The 18,995-nt window shown below is 34.6% G+C and overlaps 1 protein-coding gene across 3 annotated transcripts; it reads left to right on the top strand.

Annotated features, from left to right (window-relative positions):
- Positions 1 to 2,763: 2,763 nt before the first annotated feature.
- Positions 2,764 to 18,146, top strand: si:ch211-63b16.4 (kinesin-II 85 kDa subunit). 3 transcript variants are annotated; one of them, XM_067454591.1, is made up of 23 exons: positions 2,764 to 2,846; positions 2,936 to 3,048; positions 3,731 to 3,832; positions 3,975 to 4,066; positions 4,168 to 4,251; positions 4,441 to 4,591; positions 4,854 to 4,927; positions 7,259 to 7,397; positions 7,525 to 7,605; positions 8,016 to 8,047; positions 8,196 to 8,219; positions 9,233 to 9,337; positions 9,808 to 9,887; positions 9,994 to 10,150; positions 10,437 to 10,520; positions 13,133 to 13,325; positions 13,408 to 13,814; positions 15,555 to 15,746; positions 15,945 to 16,040; positions 16,211 to 16,258; positions 16,836 to 17,025; positions 17,097 to 17,229; positions 17,320 to 18,146. In XM_067454591.1, the coding sequence occupies exons 3-23, from the start codon at positions 3,766 to 3,768 to the stop codon at positions 17,450 to 17,452; spliced, it is 2,562 nt and encodes an 853-aa protein (XP_067310692.1). In that variant the 5' UTR covers positions 2,764 to 2,846; positions 2,936 to 3,048; positions 3,731 to 3,765; the 3' UTR covers positions 17,453 to 18,146. The 3 variants fall into 3 exon arrangements, with proteins under 3 accessions (XP_067310692.1, XP_067310693.1, XP_067310694.1); XM_067454592.1 differs by lacking the exon at positions 10,437 to 10,520; XM_067454593.1 differs by lacking the exons at positions 2,764 to 2,846; positions 2,936 to 3,048; positions 3,731 to 3,832; positions 3,975 to 4,066 and having other exon boundaries at positions 4,195 to 4,251; positions 4,502 to 4,591.
- Positions 18,147 to 18,995: the final 849 nt, after the last annotated feature.

The raw sequence follows: 18,995 nt of genomic DNA, 5'->3' as shown, positions 1-18,995 counted from the left end.
TTATACTCCTGTGGAACAGGAAGTCATGTCTGGACAATTTCATCTTCCTAGTCACCCTGTTCTGCTAAAAAAAAAACATAAATGTGACCTTGGACCACAAAATACTAGACAACATTGTATGGGTCAGAATTACAGATTTTTCTTTTATGCCAAAAATCATGTTCCATGAAGATAATTTGTAAATGTTCTACCTTAAAAATATATAAAAATGTATCACTACTGGGAATATGCATTGCAAATGACTTACTTTGTAAAACTTTAAAAGTGGATTTCTCAATATTAAGATTTTTATTTATTTATTTTTGCACCCTCAGATTCCATATTTTCGAATAGTTGTATCTTGGCCAAATATTACTTATTTATTCAGCTTTCAGATGATGTATAAAGCTCAATTTAAAATAATGTACTCTTATGACTGGTTTTGTGGTCCAGGGTCACAAATATGATTAGGAATATACTTTGCATATATTTTATTTATAAGAGTTTCTATTCGATAAAAAAATGCAGATTTATTTCACAGCCTTTGCTTATATTTACCAAAGGTGCCATTATCAGTGGAGGGAACTGAATATAGTTGCAAGAAAAAGTATGTGAACTGCTTGCAGAATTTTTGAAAATGTGAATTATTTTAACAAAATAAGAGGGATTATACAGAATGCATGTTTATTTTTTATTTTATTTAGTACATTTTGTTACAAAAAATATATATGTGTATATGTATGTGTGTGTATGTAATATCCATTTCCTAAAAAATCATAATCGTACAATATATTCAATAAGTTATTTTTTCTTCAGAAACATGCGTAAAGAGGCATATGTATTACATAATCTAATTTACGTGTATTCTTATATAATCATACAAACTCTGAGAGGAGATAAATTAATCTTTCTGTGCAATGCGGGTCACCTCTTCAGAAATAAAACTGTACCATCTCGTGTAGTATTGTAAAGCTTATACTGCCATCTACAGGTGTGATTTGCACTATTTAGTCTGAGTCGCTAGTAGCCTGGATGCCAGCCGAACTTAGCCCCGCCCACACATTTTTTAGGTCGGGCAATTCATATTCTGACTAGAATTGAGTATGACCACGTCAGGCTAGTCGATAGTAAAGCAGTGGCTCTCAACCTTTTTGACTCCTAGGCCTCCCATTGTCCATAACGATACACAAATTCATTTTCAGAATTCCAAAAGTTTTAAGAGCAGAACATGCATCTTTTTGACCAATGAATTTACATGATTTTTCCAGTCATTTGTGTTTATTTGTGGATAATGATTTAGACTCAGAACAAGAATTTTAATTTTACTCAAATTCTATGTGATAACATTCCATATTAACATTTTAGAGTGTGGCATAACTATAAAAAGTACATGACTTTTCTGGGTCTAGAATATAAATATCTTGATAGTTTTAATGCTTTGTTATCTTATATTAAATAATTTGACGTAAACGATGTTCATATTTAATTGGATTTTATGCATTCCTGTTATTAACCATAAAATAACGAGGAAATACATAATATTAGCCATAAAAATTTTTTTCTCATTGTAGTTCTAGGGAAAGGGCAAATGTCAGATGAATTGACACAGTTATACTAGACTAAGACAGCAATATACAGAGACTCTCTGCCCTTTGTCACTGACACAGCTGGCAATGGCAGCAAAAAAGGGTGTCCCATCATTCCTTTCCTGCCGCTTTGTCTCCCTCACCAATCGCTGGTACAGTACAACATACAAGACTAATGAGAAGAGGAAAAGGACATCTTCATGGAACGGTGCAAATTGTACAATATGTCCAACAGTGTAGCCTATATATTGACAATAATGTTTTTTTTAGAGTTATATCAAATATTTTTCCCCCAATGGGTAAGTGTGGTTTCTATTGTTTGCTTTGGGGCATCAGAATCTTAAACATCCCGTTTTATGATGCACATTCTTCCTCCTAGCACCTTGTAAAGGAGCAGTAAAGGATAGTGCTGGAGGAGAGGTACAGGGGTCAAGAGGAACAGCCATAAGCCATGTCACACACAGGAATTCCAGGCTGGAGCTCCGGCAACCTCTGGCTGGGTGTAAAACAGTGTGGTATGGTTGAAAATGTGATACTTTATCAATAAATATAGCCATGCTTCATGGTTATTTGAAAGCAAAGCTTTTATTAAACTAAAAAGTCTGCAGAATTCCATGCAAGATGCAGGGTTGAAAGGTTATTCAAACCGGGGGAAAACATCTTAAAGCAGCATAAGATTATTTTGTGGTCTGAACTGATTTGTTGGTTGATTCTTTGATCTGGCTTGGAAAATATGTGTACCAGCTACACAATCTTAAAATATCTAAGACCAGAAAACCATCTTAGGCTTGGTTAAGTTGTGTTTTTTAAGTAAGTTACTACGTGTATGATTAAGCTATTGATTAAGCTGATTGGATGTATTTATTCCATACAATGGATAGTTCACCCCAAAATTTGAATTCTGTAATTTATTCACCCCCATGTTGTTCCAATGTATGATTTCTTTCTTCTGCTGAACACAAAAGCATATTTATTTCGAATAATATAGGTAACCAAACAGTTAATGGACCCCAATAAGATGGAATAACATAATACTGTTGAAGTAGGAAAATTATAACATATTTCCTCCACTATAACTACTATGACTATATGACTAGCCTATAACCTGCTACTACTATAACTACTAAAGTACAAAATAGCCTACATCCAGTTTTTTTGTATGGGTTTCAATAGTTGGCTCAAACATTCTCGGCACATCCTAAACACAGAGAAGCGTTCGCGCGCCTTACCGCGAGGCGAGCGCGTGGATCATCGAAACGCCAATTCAACGCTCGACCTGAGGTGAGGAGTGATGAACAACAGGACCTTTCAAACTGTTAAAACAAAAACATGTCAGCAACACTCTGAGTGAGATATTTGCATTTCTACAGAGACGGTCTGATTATCTGAAATGGGATTCCAAGGATGTTATTCCAGGAATAATGTGCTCTGGAGAGACGGCGTCTTGATTTCATAAAGAAACAGCTGAAGCAGTTGAACAGAGGTAAGTTAAGTCTTTCAAATGATCTTATCTCACATTTATTGTTTTAAGTGCGTCAACTGTGGGATACAGGATCGACTTTATTAGAAAACTAAGTTTATATGTTGTCTAAATCATTTTAATTATAATAATATCAAGTGGTTTTAGTCATTTCAATACATAAATGCAACATTTAAAGTAGGTAGATTAGCACGAGCACGGTCGTTTATGGTAGGCTATTTTTAAATAGTTTCTTCTTTTTCTTAAATATAGCCTACATTGCATTTCTTGTCTTACACTTTAATTTTTAATGTTAATTGCATTATTTAAGAGTCATATGTGTTACCCTGATGAAATGATGGTGTTTATAAAAGACAGTGCAGGTCTGTATTGACTATGATTGAATCATCATGCGTCCCTATATTTTACCAAAACTCAGTAGAAAGTATTGTATTGGTTTAGTATGTAAATGTTTACCAATATGAATACATATTATTGTTCATACTTTTTATTTAAATCATATATACAGTATTTTACAATATGGTAAACATTTTATTAAATCAAATTTTGTATAAAACCAATACTGATTATATTTTTTAAATTATATTAGACCAAAAAGCATGCTTTTACTACATTCATAGATTTACATTCTTGTTTATGATTAACATCACGCATTCATATCTTTATCTTTGTCTACTATGAGCAGCATTTATCCACTGGACAAGAATCCAAAGTTCGAAGATGTCTGGGGTAGATAAAAACCTAAACTCAGAGAAAAGTTTCAGAGTGGTCGTCCGTCTGTGTGCCCGTGAGAACATGCACTTACACAAAAATATATAGCATGTTTAATATGCAGCTGGACTTACAGAAGATTTGTGTACCTTTTCCCATTGTTCTGATGTTGATTTCTGTAAGCAAATATATTTAACCAAAAATGTTCAATTCCTCAGCAAGCAAAGCAGAACATTCTGTCTCTTTAGATGAACCCAGAGCCTCCATTAAAGTGACACATCTCAACAGAGTAGTTGTTGACACTGGAAGGGTGAGTGTTGAATAAAATGAGATCTAATTAATTAGATTCATCATCCTCATTTTGCAAAAACAGAAAGAAATGGTTTAAGTGAATGTCTTTTCATTCTGCAGAGTCACAAGCCTCATAATATAGATCTTGATGCAGTTTTAAATGAGGAGGCGTCTCAGAGAGATGTTTATGAATCAACAACAAAGGTTTGCAGAATGTTCTTCATTAGCAACAATTATACCTATCAATGATGCTAATCTCTCTCTCTCTCTCTCTCTCTCTCTCTCTCTCTCTCTCTCTCTCTCTCTCTCTCTCTCTCTCTCTCTCTCTCTCTCTCTCTCTCTCTCTCTCTCTCTCTCTCTCTCTCTCTCTCTCTCTCTCTCTCTCTGTCCCAGTCTCTGGTGGAGTATCTAATGCAGGGTTATAATGGCTGTGTAATTGTCTATGGCTCTCCAGGCAGCGGTAAGACTCACGCCATGCAGGGATGCAGCGTTTTAGCCAAACACAGAGGCATCATCAGCCGCGCTGCTGAGGATATCTTTACTTGTATCAAACCTTCAAGCTATTGGATTTAGGAAATCACATTTTAACTAGGATTTCTCCTTTTTTGTCAGATAAGGGAGACGTATAGCACATATTGAGATTTTTAACTGTAGCACTTTGAGATTTGTTCCAAATGTAAAGTGCAATACAAATAAAATGTATTATTATTATTTTATTATATTGCAGTAACCTTCTACTAGTTATTCACTGCACAACTATCCAATGTTTAGCATTCTTTGAACAAGCCTTAATTTGAATAATCCAGCCCCTAAGATATCTCACTGCAAAATCAGAGTGTCATTCTACCACATCTTCAATGAAAAGATTTACGACCTATTGGTAAGTAATTTATAGTGTATTTAAATAAATTGTTATTGAACCAATCATAATTATTATTTTTTAAAGATGATTTTATTCATATCCTCATTTTTCAAAAACAGAAAGAAATGGTTCAGGTTCAAGAAATGTCTTGATTGTCCTGTGTTTTCATTCTGTAGAGTCACAAGCCTCATAGTATAGATCTTGATGCAGTTTTAAAGGAGGAGTTGCAGTAACTCTTTGAGTTACAGGAATGTCATTTAGTATATACACACTACTGTTTAAAATTGGGGCCAGTAAGATTTTTTGGAAACACTTTATTTTACGGTCCAATTCTCACTGTTAACTAGTTGCTTATATAGCTTGCATAGTACTCGCATATTGGCTTTTTATTAGTACTTATAAAGCACATATTAATGCCTTATTCAGCATGACCTTATTCTACCCCATTCCTAAATGTAAACGCTACAAAAACAAACTATTAATAAGCAGTAAATTAGGAGTTTATTGAGGCAACAATCATAGTTCATAGTAATATGTGTTCCCCATACTAAACTGTTAAAGATTCAAAGGGGTCATGAACTGAGAAATCTAATTTTCCTTGAGCTTTTGACATATTAGAGGTCATCATACTGTAAGCATATTAAGTTTCAGAACTGAAAAATTCCTTGTTAGTCCAATAAGAGCTTTTACTGACAACAGGCAGAGTTAACATCAAGAGGAAGATCAAAGACAAAAAGAAGATCAACGCTGACAGTTTAGCCCCGCCAAATTGCGCATCAAATAGTCCTAGTGTTAAACCAGATAATACTTCCAAGCAATAAACATACCGTTGAGAATTACAAAATATTGTGTAGTGTCTGGGCTCGACAGTAATACAACAGGTAAGTAACTGTTTATTCTAATGCCTGATCTGAAATGTAATGATTCATTTACAGTCAGATGTTCTTTGTCTGTGTATGTCAGTAAGTCAAACCAGTGACTAAATGTCAACTTGCATTGTTGGATGAAAATATTTATTTAACGTGATTCAATTCTATAAAGAAAGAGATCAAAGGAAGCTTCCTTTGCAATCGTTCAAGGAACACGCTGAAGCTGTGAACAGCAAGAGCTTATCTGTTTTATTCAACAAATCTCTTTACCATATCATGTCTGCACTGTTAGTGAAAATTGAAGCATTTGTTAGTGTACAGAAACTCTGCAACCTTTCATGCCACAATCTTACAATATTGCCATTGATCTAAATATAATGCCATAGATCGAAATGTAATTCAACACTTTTTACGATTAGTTAACCATGAGAGCTGTAATAGTAAAAATGTGCTAAAAGAGAGAGTAATAGCATTTCAAATGGAAAGATGTGAAAGCAGTGGGAATCACAGCACACTCTCAGAGCAGACACGCCCCTTAAAACAGTGCATTCACAGCAGAGGCAGGGTAGGAAAAATGCCTTTTATATTTATAAATTATGACGTTTTTGTCAATTTTTTTGTAAAAAGCATTCTAACATTATAAGTGCACCCCAGGAAACATAAAACAATGCACTTCATGACCCCTTAGCAAAATGTTTTTGAAGAAAGTCTCAATAAATAACTAAAAAAATCATTAACATTAGAGTATTCTAATTAAAAACACTAATATTGTGGAAAAAAATACTATAATTTTAAATAACTATTTTCATGTTTAAAATAAATGTAATTTATTCCTGTGATGGCAAAGCTTAATTTTCAGCATCATTACTCCAGTCTTCAGTGTCACATGATATGCTGATTTTGTGGTTATTGAATGTGGTTACATTTCTATTTCCTTACAGAAAAACCACATTAATTTTTTTGGCCCTTACAACTGGCCTTTACCAATCATGGCCTCTTAATAATCCCAATCGACTGAATTGGCTCAATCACCTTCTCTCCTCTCCACCTATCGCTGATGTGTGGTGAGCGCTCTGGCGCCGTTGTACTGTGGCTGCCGTCGCATCATCCAAGTGGATGCTGCACACTGGCGGTGGTTGAGGAGAGACCCCTGACATAGGTGTAAAGCGCTTTGGGTGTACAGTAGTAGATATGGAAGCGCTATATAAATGCCTCATTCATTCATTTATGAATTTCAAATGTGGTCGCATGTGATCTGTAAGGTTATCACAATTTCTTCAGGAATCTGAAAATAGAAAGACAATTTATTCGAAATAGATTTTTTTTTGTAATAATTTTAAAAGTCTTTACTGTCACTTTGATCAAAAACATTTCATAATTCTATAAAATCCCAGGCTTTGAAAAACTAAAATAGGGGAAAATTCACACTCAGTATAACCGCAGGTGTTCAGATGCTCCTGTGTCTCTTGCATCCGCTCAGGATCCGAAGGGGAGTGAGGTGATCTGGGTGCGTGACTGTGAGGAGGTGGTGCATCTCGATGGGTTGACGGAGGTGGAGGTGAGCTCCGCCCAGGATCTGCTACAGGTGCATCGTCGTGGCTCCGCCCTCAGGCATACAGGTAACTGAGCCATTAACTCAATCTGAGCTGATGATGAACAAGCACTATTTTATCTGAACTATAATGATCAGAGTGGTCTCAGTTGCAGTCAATTAATTTAGACTCCTACCATTCTAAAATTCTACAGGGATCTCAAAGGGAGATTTTCCAAGCCGATCCCACGTGGTATTTAACATTGTGGTCATTAACACAATGGCCCAGTCCCCTGGTTGGTGCTTTTATATTTTCTAAACATAAACATCTTTTCTCTGAATTATGTTTTTGCAATTTTGCCATGTTTTTATTATCTTATTACATTTGTAAAATAAATTCTTCATAGATGTTTTTGGAGAGTTATTGACATTTTTACTTGTTTTTATTGGGTAACTCAGTCCATTTGTCAGTCAATAACTCCCCTCAATCGACCCCCTACGCATTAGTCAGCTCTAGGAACCTCTGCCTGCAGTCTGATTGTTATTGTAGAGAGATATGAACATACCAGAGCCTCCCACAGGGTCTCCCAGTACCCCCTGCAGTGGTTGTGTTGCAAGCTCACAGTGTTGCAGTGTAATTATATTCTATTACTACAAATCTGATTAACCATCTCCCTTTGTGTGTATTTTTGTTGAATGGTTGCAGAGGGAGTTTTGACAGCCAGCAAACTCACTCTGGTAAGATGATAGCATCGGAGACTCCTTTTAGCATAACTGAAATATTAGGTATTCTCTGCGTGACATCTTGGCATTCTTGTGGTAAGCAGCATATTTCTGTGAAGTAATAAAGAATTAGGAAACTCACATGATTGTTGCTCTTTGTTAGGTGGATCTGGCAAGCTCAGGAAAAGTAAGTTTACATGTTGAAATGTGTCTGATCATTCTAACAGCTATTATATTTTTTGTGAGAGATTTATTGATCACTATTGACTGTCGGATTATAACATTTGAAAGGTTTTTTACTTACTATTTTTTTTACGTTTACACTTAAAGAAGAAAATGGGGCTATGTGATTATATCAATAAGCGTATAGGTGGTGTCTTTACAAACAAATCTTAAAAGTCATTAATGAATGATTCTTTATTAACTTATTCATTCAGCTGATTTGTTCAGACACACTGATGTATTCAGGAATAAAAAAATAAATGACTTGCTGAATTCGGGAACCGCATACAAGAATTTTACTTTAAAAATTAGAGTAATATGCTACACAATGCTTTACAAGTATTTGAATCATTCATTCAGCAGCAGATTCATTCAAAAACATTGATTCAATCATGAAATGTCCCAGAAAACACAGAACGTTCCCCTGATATTAGTATTTGGTTTCCATTTGGTTATTTTTTGAGAAACCAGTAGTAACGTTCCTGAACATATTATTTTTAGGTTATTATTTTGCAACCATAAAAATAATGTTCCCAGAACATTGCAAGGTAGTTATTTTAAATAGGCTAACCTAAAAATGAAGAGAACATGATGTTCATCTAAAAAAAAGGCTAATGTCCCACTAAACAGTAATATAGTAACTTAGTAAAACATTAAAGTAATGTTAGAATAACTTTGTACTAACCAAAAACTAGCATTCTATTTCCATCAAGAAAAGTTCCCTGGCTAACAAAAAAACAAACCTTAAAAAAGACCGTTCTGGGGCTACCTAAAGTGTGTTGTTTAGAGAGTATGGCTGTATGTATGTAAATATTGTATGTTAATTTGCTGATGAATTGTTGTAGAAAAGCAATCTCACAGTCATAATCATGTTTGATCATGTGGTTAAACATCTTAAAAATACGCAGGTTTAGGTGACAAATAACTCAGTTTCAGTTGTAATGTTTACTCTTTCTTTCTGTCTTACTGCCACGTAAGTGTCGTAGTTCTGTGGTTCCTGACGTGAAGAGAACTTTCAATTCCACAAATGAAAATCCTCACGAGACCAAGATGCTGAAACGCTCCCTCGCCATATTCGGAAATGTTAGTACATCGAACATGTCAGCAAAAAAAGCAGCATGTTCTATCTTATTATCACTGTTGTCCCGGTCAAACTAAGGGCATTTTTGAAGAGCAGGGTTTGTTTTGAGTATCTGAAGACATACTCCAGTGATTATTTCTCAGTCTAAAGGCCCTATCTTAATCATATCAATGTGCTGGCTCCATATGCAGGAAATTAGACACAGGAAATGATCTTTAAGGTTACGTAGCTTTCCATTTAGGGAAGGGGGGTGTCATGTCACATCTAAAAGAGAAAATTCTGCTGAATATCAGCCTTCGTCTGATTATTTACATTTAGATAATGTTGAGGCCTCTTCTTCCCTGTTAAGAATTTTCTCATTGTGTTTTAAAGAAAAATTCCACAATATGAGAGTCATTTTGGACATGGAATAATATAAAAATATTTTTGTCCTGGTAAATTCAGAAAATTACAATCCTTCCTTTCTTTCTAGGTGATTTTTGCCCTTAGCTCTTCGGGGTCACAGCACATCCCATACAGAGAATCCAAACTAACCCGAGCACTTAGGGACTGGTGCGCATCATCAACATCGGCATAATCATTTCCCAGTTTTCTTTAACATTTGTGTAAATTCATTGACTTTTTCTGAGTTTGATGTTTATTTTGGTGTCTGATTTAGTTTGGGAGGGAACTGCCGGACGTGTTTAATGGTCACAGTGTCATCTCAATCGTCTTCAATAGCCGAAACTCTCAGCTCTCTTCAGTTTGCCTCCAGAGCTATGGCTGTTCCTTCTCGACCCATATACACATCTCAGTTACATTACACACCTGAACAGGTAAACACATTCTTCCCATGAACATTTTAATTCTGAAAACACATACTTTCAGTATTATCTCACAGTTGGTACACAATTTTTTACCTCCTGAAAATACCACAATAAACTTTTATCCTACAATAAATATCATTATTTTTTAATACTTGCTAACAATTGATTCACTTTTAAATCTTATGATATGTGATGTTAAATGAATGATTTTGTAATGACCATTTACATGCTTTGACATGCACAATACTATCTTACACACAACACTCTTATCTAACTGTTTTCTAAAATATTTTAGCCGTGTGCATATCTGAACGGTAAGAAGGACATTAATCATCTGAACAGACAGCAGATTTTACCTCCGGTTGGATCTGACAGAAGAGTAAGACTCAAACTCGTACATATGCACAGTACATACTTACTTAGATGCAGTGGCGTAACTTTGTTTTAAAAAGTGGGTGGGACAGGTGTGTATCAGGGGTTAGCATTGCTATTGCAATTTTAAATCGGAGGTAATATAACATGTATGTAATAAAAATTGCAGAAAAATTTGTATTAAGATGTCCAGAAATCAATTCAATAGTTAATTTATTGATTTAGATCTCATGTTTAATTCTTGCATCTAAAAACAATATAGCGTTAGTGCCAATATTTTTCACCTGAATAAAGGCATAGATTTGCAAACTTTGCTTATAATCCCTAATGGTCTAATGGTCTTTTGTTAAGCTTGTCAGAAGTTCTTGTTTCTAAACTGCCCTCGTATTTTTTTCTCATCAAAACCGAATATCATCAGTGGTTGTACATCAGAAGCAGGGCTGTCCCTTTTTGTGCATTCTGGAACAAATAGAAAGCCTCTGCAACGGCGTGAAGCGTTAGACTAAAGCGCTCTTCTGGTGAAGACTGCACAGTATGCATAAGCCATAATGATAACATCGGCAACGAGCGCTAGATCTTCTCTTATTTAACAAACAAATTAAATAATGCTCTTCTACTTAACCAGAGATGTTTTGTTTGTATTAGTTAGGTTCATCTGTTCAGCAAGATGTTTCAAAAAGTGGTGGGGACATGTCCCACCCTTCCCACTCACAAATTACGCCTATGCTTAAATGTAATTTATAGCTTCACTTTAAGCCCTGAATGTGTTTGTATGTCAAGTGCCCTTTTACAGCTGAGTGAGTCGTAAAAATAAAAGGGGCAACTTTTATTGTGCTCATCAGTTTGACTCTTCATTTGAATAGTTTTGTCTCTTGTGGCCTGTTTCTAAAGTTACAGTATAGTGAGAAGGAACATTAGCAGGACCTCATGAGTGAGAGGAGGACAGTGTTAATCTGAATATGAAATATATAATGTTTTATTAGGACATTCAGACCTTGTGTACAGAACTGGGAGACGCATGCCATAGAATTAACAAACCTGGGGTCTAATAGGCCCTTATTAATAAGAATAAAATTTCCTTTATTAACAACTTGTAAAATCTTTTAAAGTTATAAAGCAAAAGTATATTTTCCACATTTGGAAAACAATGGCTCTTATGAATCAGTTCTTTATAAAGAGAATGTCAAAAGATTCATGAAACAGTCTCAAACTCTGTCAGTTTAGCCATTTGAATCAGTCAGTGAATTATTAGAATTCACAGCTGACTCATTACTGTTACTGTGCATTATACACGGCAGTTTTACATCAGTCAGTTTAATGATTAATTGTGTATATAACATGTGTATGGGTATAATTAAATGTATTAAATATAATTAAATGTATTAAATAAATATTATACTTATATTTAGTTAAAATAACATTATAAGAATATTAAAGATTAAGGGGGTTAGTTCACCCAAAAGAAAGGGTTAGTTCACCCAAAAATGAAAAGTTAATTACTTACTCTCATGTTTTTTGACACCCATAAGACCTCCGTTCATCTTCGGAACACAAATGAAGATATTTGTGTTGAAATCTGATGACTCAGAAAGGCCTTTATTGACACCAATGTAATTTCCTCTCTCAAGACCCATAAAAGGCGCTAAAGACTCACTACAGTTTCGCTACAATAATTTTATTAAGCGACGAGAATAGTTTTTGCGCGCAAAAAAACTAAATAACCACTTATATAATGATGGGCCGATTTCAAAACAACCGCCAAACTGCTGAAATCATGTGACTTTGGGGTTCCGAATCATGAATCGATACACTGATTCATAACGGTTTGAAGCTTTGTTTTGAAATTGTTTGTTTTGAAAAACGATATAAGTCGTAATTTAATTTTTTTGCGTAAAAAATTGATTCTCGTCACTTCATAAAATTATTCGAGAACCACTGAGATGGGCTTTGTGTAGTGAGACTGTAGTGTAGTGTCAATGAAGGCCTTTCTGAGCCATCGGATTTCAACAAAAATATCTTCTTTTGTGTACCGAAGATGAATGCAGGTCTTATGGGTGTCGAACGACATGAGGGTCGTAATTGTTGGTTATTGTTTAACATACTAAAGTATTTTATTTTAGGAGTCAGTCCATCACACTAATTGCAATTAGTGAATATAACAAACAAGACATGTTAACACTTTACAATATGGTTCATTAGTTAACTGCATTAGTTAACATGAACTGCATTTCTACAGCATTTAGTAATCTTTGTTAATGTTAATTTCAACATTTATTAAACATTATTAAAATCAAAAAGTTTTATTAGTTAACATTAGTTCCTGCACTGTGAACTAACATGAACAAACAATGAACAACTGTATTTTTTTATTAACTAATGTTAACAAATATGAATAAATACAGTAACAAATGTATTGCTCATGGTTAGTTTATGTTAGTTAATAAATTAACTAATTTTAACAGATTAACCTTAGTGTAAAGTGTTACCCAAGGCATTTTAAACAGTATCTTTTAAAATTTGACAAGCTTCTATTCTAAATATAGATATTCTTAGTTAAATGCCAGATCCTGTTCTTTATATTTGATGTTTCACTTTCATTCATCCCTGCTGTATTTTCAGTCGCAGACATGCTTGCTTCCTATTCTCTTGAGTTCAGTCAGTTCCTCTGAATCTAAACTCAGCTCAAGTCACTGTGGAGATGGGCTGGAGGTCAGAACTTTTCTCCCCCAGTTGGAGAAACCAGGCCAAACTGAACCACCTGGACGTTACTGCCGTGGATCTCGACATGGAGATGAGAAAAACAGAGCTGAAGGTAACAAGATGCATTTTCAACTTTATCCCATAAAATGAGGAGTCACTTTAACACTAAACAATAACTTGTAACTGCTTTGCAGGTAGGATTACCCACTCCCTGTCCCGTTCCCTCTCTGGGGCAATACTCCATGATGCTGGAGGGAGAGAAAGAACTGGAATGGGATTGGAGTTTTCATCTGCACAGCAGCACGGTTCTGTAGAGCGGCTTTCCACGTCCTCTCTTGAACCTTTTTCGGCTCCTTCAGCAGCTGTGGAGTGTCCTAACTGTTCCCGGGAACGAAATATCCGAGGGGATTATGACAAGATCATTCTTCAGGCTAAGAGAGACAAAGATTCTTTGAGTCAAAAAGTAGCAGAACTGGAGAACGAGTTGAAGATGAGAGCAACACAGGAGAGAGAAGATGGGTTGAGTTGGGAAAAGAAAAGAGGAAATGAAAAATCTATCAGCAGTGCATCTGAAGGTCCAGGAATATTACAGACTGCAGAGGTACCAACACATCAGAGCATCTAATGTATTGAAAATGTGCTGCTATCTCCCCATTTGTCACTTAGTTATAGATTAACTGTTCAGTAGTCAATAACAGGGAAATTAGCTAAATATGTATATCTTTTTAAATATTATTTTATATATTTTATGCCCTACTGTTCAAAATGTTTGGGTTGGTACTTGGCAGGATTTTCTTTTAAAATGTTATGTTCACTAAAGCTGCACTTATTTAATCAAATATACAGTAAACTTGCAAATATGTGAGATTTTATTTCAATTTAAAATAATTTTTTCCCATTTGAATATATTGTAAAATGTAATTTATTTCTGTGATGTCAAAGTTGAATTTTCAGCATTATTACTCCAGTCTTCAGTGTCACATAATCAGGGCTGGACTGGTAATCTGGCATACCGAGCAATTTCCCGGTGGGCTGACACACTTTGGGATAGGTTTTTTTTATGTTTTATTTTTTGTGCCACTGACAACATGCAGTGACAGCGGCCCATTGGTTTGTCTTATGAATTGACATCACCCTTCCATATTAGCTGTTTTTTTCTATTTATTTATTTATTTATTTATTTATTTATTTATTATTTGAGCGCATGGAACTGCAAAATGCGTTTAAATGCTGCTCAATGAACAGCACTTTGACTCCGAATTTAGTTTTATGCAATCATGTGATATGGGAACATTACAGGTTCTGTGTTGAAACAGCTGAAAACATCCACAAGCATGTATTCATGACTAGGTAAAGTGTAAAACGGCAATACACAGAAACGTTTCACTTTAGCACAACCACAATTTACTTGCAGCTACTAACAGTGAAGAAATATGGTGTTTTGGAAGAAACATTTATTAAAAATGTTGCTATTATTACTTAAATTAATATTGCAGAATATAAACCACTTTTATAAAGGCTGTTTTCGTATTTTCTACAGGTGTTTACAATTTGTTTTAATTACCGATATAATAGTTTATAATATTTGTTTTATATATTTTAGAAACCATATAACCATATAATGAGGAGCAAGCTAGGTTTTTACAGTCTATGTTTTTTAACCCTGTGACTACCATGATTTTACATTTAAATGAAATTGACCTACAGTTAAACTACAGACAATAAAACAGCTTTAAAATCTGGATCCCATGAATTAAGGAAAAAGCTTTTTTCTTCTTTAAACATTTAATTAACTTTTTTAATAGAGCTAATGAAATGTAATTAAATTATATTTCAATGATAGCCTCATGAAAGATAGATATCAGTGTCTTTCTTAAATTATGTGTTAACTCTTGAAAAATATGATTGTTTTTAAAGGGGAAGTTCAACCCAAAAATGTGATCCTTTATTCACCTTCATCCTTAATGTCATTCCAAACCTAAATTAATTTATTTCTGTGTAGCATAAAATAAAATAATTTGAGTCTGTTTTTTTGTTCATACAATAGGCCTATTAAATGGTTGCCTAACCAAAATAGCTTGGTTGCCAACATTCTTCAAAACATCTTCTTTTGTGTTTCACGGAAGTCATTCAGGTTTGGAACGACACAAGAGTGAGTAAATGATGACAGCATTTAAAAGCAGTAAATTTACTTTACTGCATCCTAGCTCAAAATCAGTGCTTTACTGTCAAGTGCATTTCGAAAGCAATATTAAGTTCAAGGTCTAAGACCATTGTGTCATGCAGAGTGCTTTGTGAAAAAACAAAGATGAGCACAGAAATGTCTCAACCTGTTCTGTAGGTGTGTTTACAAACAGAAGCAGAGCATCTGAGGGCAGAATTGAGCGCATGTCATGAGAGGGAGAGGATGCTGACAAACACGCTGCACTCTGAGAGAGAGAGACTGACCCAAGATGCCCAGGATCTGCTCAAACAGCTTAACAGCACCAGAGAGAGAAACCGCCAGCTTGTGTCAGCCCTTAACAACCAGCAGGTACATATCTCACACAGCCTACTAATACTGAGTTTTAGAAAGTCTGTTTGATTATATGAACAGGTGAAACAGCAAAAGAAACAGTTTTATTTAAGATTGCATAAAGTGAACTGCAGTGTGATCACTTTAGATTGCCGTTTTATTTGTCTGTGATTGTAGTTCAGTATTTGTGGTGTAATTGTGCTGTTTGTATGGTAGGAGAGCTTGTTGGCAGAACTACAGACCAGCAGAGAGGAGCTTGTAAAATTTCGAGAGAGTGTGTCTATTACCCTCAGCCAGCTCAAGACTGAAAAGGTTCTTTCTATTCGTTTCTTATAGGCATAGGATATTTATATAGGAGCCTATTTTATCTGAAAAAATAAATACCACACATTACTTCTTACACCACCTACCGGACTATGAATATTAAGTGTGTTGCCCTTTATTGGTAGATGATGTGAACTCTATTTAATTTCATTTTACAGACTGAACTGATATCACACTTAGAGGACACAAAAAGTTCCTATGAAAAGGTAAACTAGGACATACACCAATGCAAAAAGTTTGGGGTTGGTTGCTGAAAGAAATTGCTTATGCTAACCAAAGCTGCATTTATTTGATTATTAATACAGAAAAAAAAGTAATATTGTGAAATATATTTAAAAAATTAATGACTGTTTTCTGTTTAAATATATTTTAAAATGTAATTAATTTATGTGACGGCAAAGCTGAATTTCAGTAGTCATTGAGTCATGATCATTCAGAAATTCCGATAGGCTGATTTGGTGCTCAAGAAACATTTCATATTATTTATAAAACAGTTGTGCTGATTAATATATATATTTTTTGGAAACGGTGGTACATTTTTTCCAGGATTCTTTAATAAATAGAAAGGTCTCTTTTGTAGTTTCTATTTATCAAAGGATCCTGGAAAAATGTATGTGCATTTATTTGATATGGGGTTTTTATCGTTATTCTTTTTTTTAATGTAACGTCTTTATGGCCCTTTTGATAAATGTAATGCATCCTTGCTGAATAGAAGTATTAATTTAGAAAAATAAGAAAGAAATAAAACATTTTTTTGGATGTGTATGGGTACTGCTTCTACAGGTGTGCTTGGAAAATGCTGGTTTGAGACAGAAACTAAAGTCATTTTTAAGGGAGATCAACTCAGCCCCCTTTACGGGATCCAGTAGTCCAGACACAAGCACTTCACACAAGCACACAATCACAACGAATACCGAGATGATTGTCGTATCACACCACGTGTCTCAGCAATATCCTGCAGGTGTCACAAAAGGCAAGAGATTCATATAATCTAATTTTCATCTTTTTGAATATTTGAATAATTTCATTATTCAGTGTTTACAGGAATCGAATGCTGTTTCAGTCAGTGTGAAGGGTTAGAACATCCTGAGGAGGGGTTTACTGAGAAATCTGAAACCACAAACAACAGCAACTGTGAATTGCCTCTGTATAAACCCCAGCATATCTACAAGCAGCTGTGAGTATCTGTAGAACAAATTTTATGAGTTTATAGAGCTTATATTTGACTCTGAGACCTTATGTTGTGGGTTCTGTGTGATTTATGCAGGAGGAGGGAGCATAGTCTGTTACTTGACATGATGCTGGTTCTGTACAGGAGAGAGTGGTTTCTGCAGGATGCCATACCATACGTCAGACGTACGCTCAGGAAGTGTGGACTGAAGCCTGAGGATATAGACTAAAGACTGTGCACTTTTGTGTGAGTGAATGAAAGAAATGAAAGTCCTGTATGAATCACCGGTAAAGTCCTAGTTCGCTTAAAGGCATAGTTCACCTAAAAATGACAATTACGTCATAATTTACTCTCCTCATAATGATTTGTGTGTGAAACAGGCCAATGTTTAAGTTGTTATTCACTGAAAATATTGGAATCCACCCATGGGAGATCATGAGAGTTCATAAGCCAAGTTATAATGTCCAATTTACGAGTGATGACAGAATTGTTCTTTTTAACTGTTATCACAGCACCAAAAAATTACTAAAGAAGGTTTATCAGTCAATTGTCACTCAAAGCTATCATATGACTTCAGAAGACTTAGAATATACATAAGCCATATGGGCTACTTTTATGATAAGCAAAGTATATTCATGTTCTACAGAAGAAAAGGTCATACAGAACAACATCATAGTGAGTAAATTATTACAGAAATTACATTTTTGGGTGAACTATTTTTTAAAGTGAGCTCACTTTAAAACTGACATGATAATATATTTATATATTTCATACATATATTATACATATATTTAACAGAATCAAGAAATAGTTGTTCCTTTTGAGCTAACAAATTAATGAACTTGGCATCCGACATAGTCATGTTTGTATTATATAATTTCAGTTATTTAATCGAGTCCATTTAAAATCCAACTGAAAATGTGTTCACCAACTGTTACACAATAGACTATATAATAGAGACTATTAAATGATTTGTTTGTGAGTTTATTTATTGGCTACATTATTTTTTCTCCTCCACAGTAACACACTGAAAAACCTTCTGGTTTCTATCACATCATATAATTACAGAGTTAAAGAGCTTAATATAGAACTTGATAAGTTGTTTGTATTGTAGGCTATGCAGGGCTCAACATTAACACTTGTCCGGGACAAGTGGATTTTTTTAAGGGGAAAGTAGCCTGATTAAAACGTCAAAAACAACATATCTAGGGAATCACCAAAACGCACAAATGATTTTGCATTAATTTACTATAAGTGGTGATCGCTAGTGGATAATAATATATAATATAGTATAATGTACTGACGGTTGCGCAATGGTCATGCAACCTCTCAAGGAGAAATCAAAACAAATGAAGGCCTCTCACACAGCGAAACTCTAACATACTGCGGTAAAAATGAAATGTGTAGTTTTAATATTATAACAACATATGGTATAGTTAAACAACATCACTGGACCAAGAGTGCTACTTTTGCTGAATACCATCATGATTGAAAATGTGACACTGATTTCATATGACAGTTCCATAAAAAATTAATTAACATCAAGTCACATTTTAGATGCAATATTGACTGTTTTTGTTCTATTTCAGCAGCAAAAATAGTTCCAAACAAAGATCACAGCAGAAACATAACGCATCTGAATCAGTTGAATCAAAGATTGAATCAATGACCTGTTAAAAAACGACTGCCTCATTTTTGAACGATTCAGCTGTTTCAATAAATCGACTCAATGACTTACTCTTTAAGAGGGTCACCTACCGACACCTATTGGC

This window comes from Pseudorasbora parva, chromosome 10 (assembly GCF_024679245.1).
Source record: "Pseudorasbora parva isolate DD20220531a chromosome 10, ASM2467924v1, whole genome shotgun sequence".
Lineage (NCBI taxonomy): Eukaryota > Metazoa > Chordata > Actinopteri > Cypriniformes > Gobionidae > Pseudorasbora > Pseudorasbora parva.
This window is presented reverse-complemented; position numbering and strand designations above follow the sequence as displayed.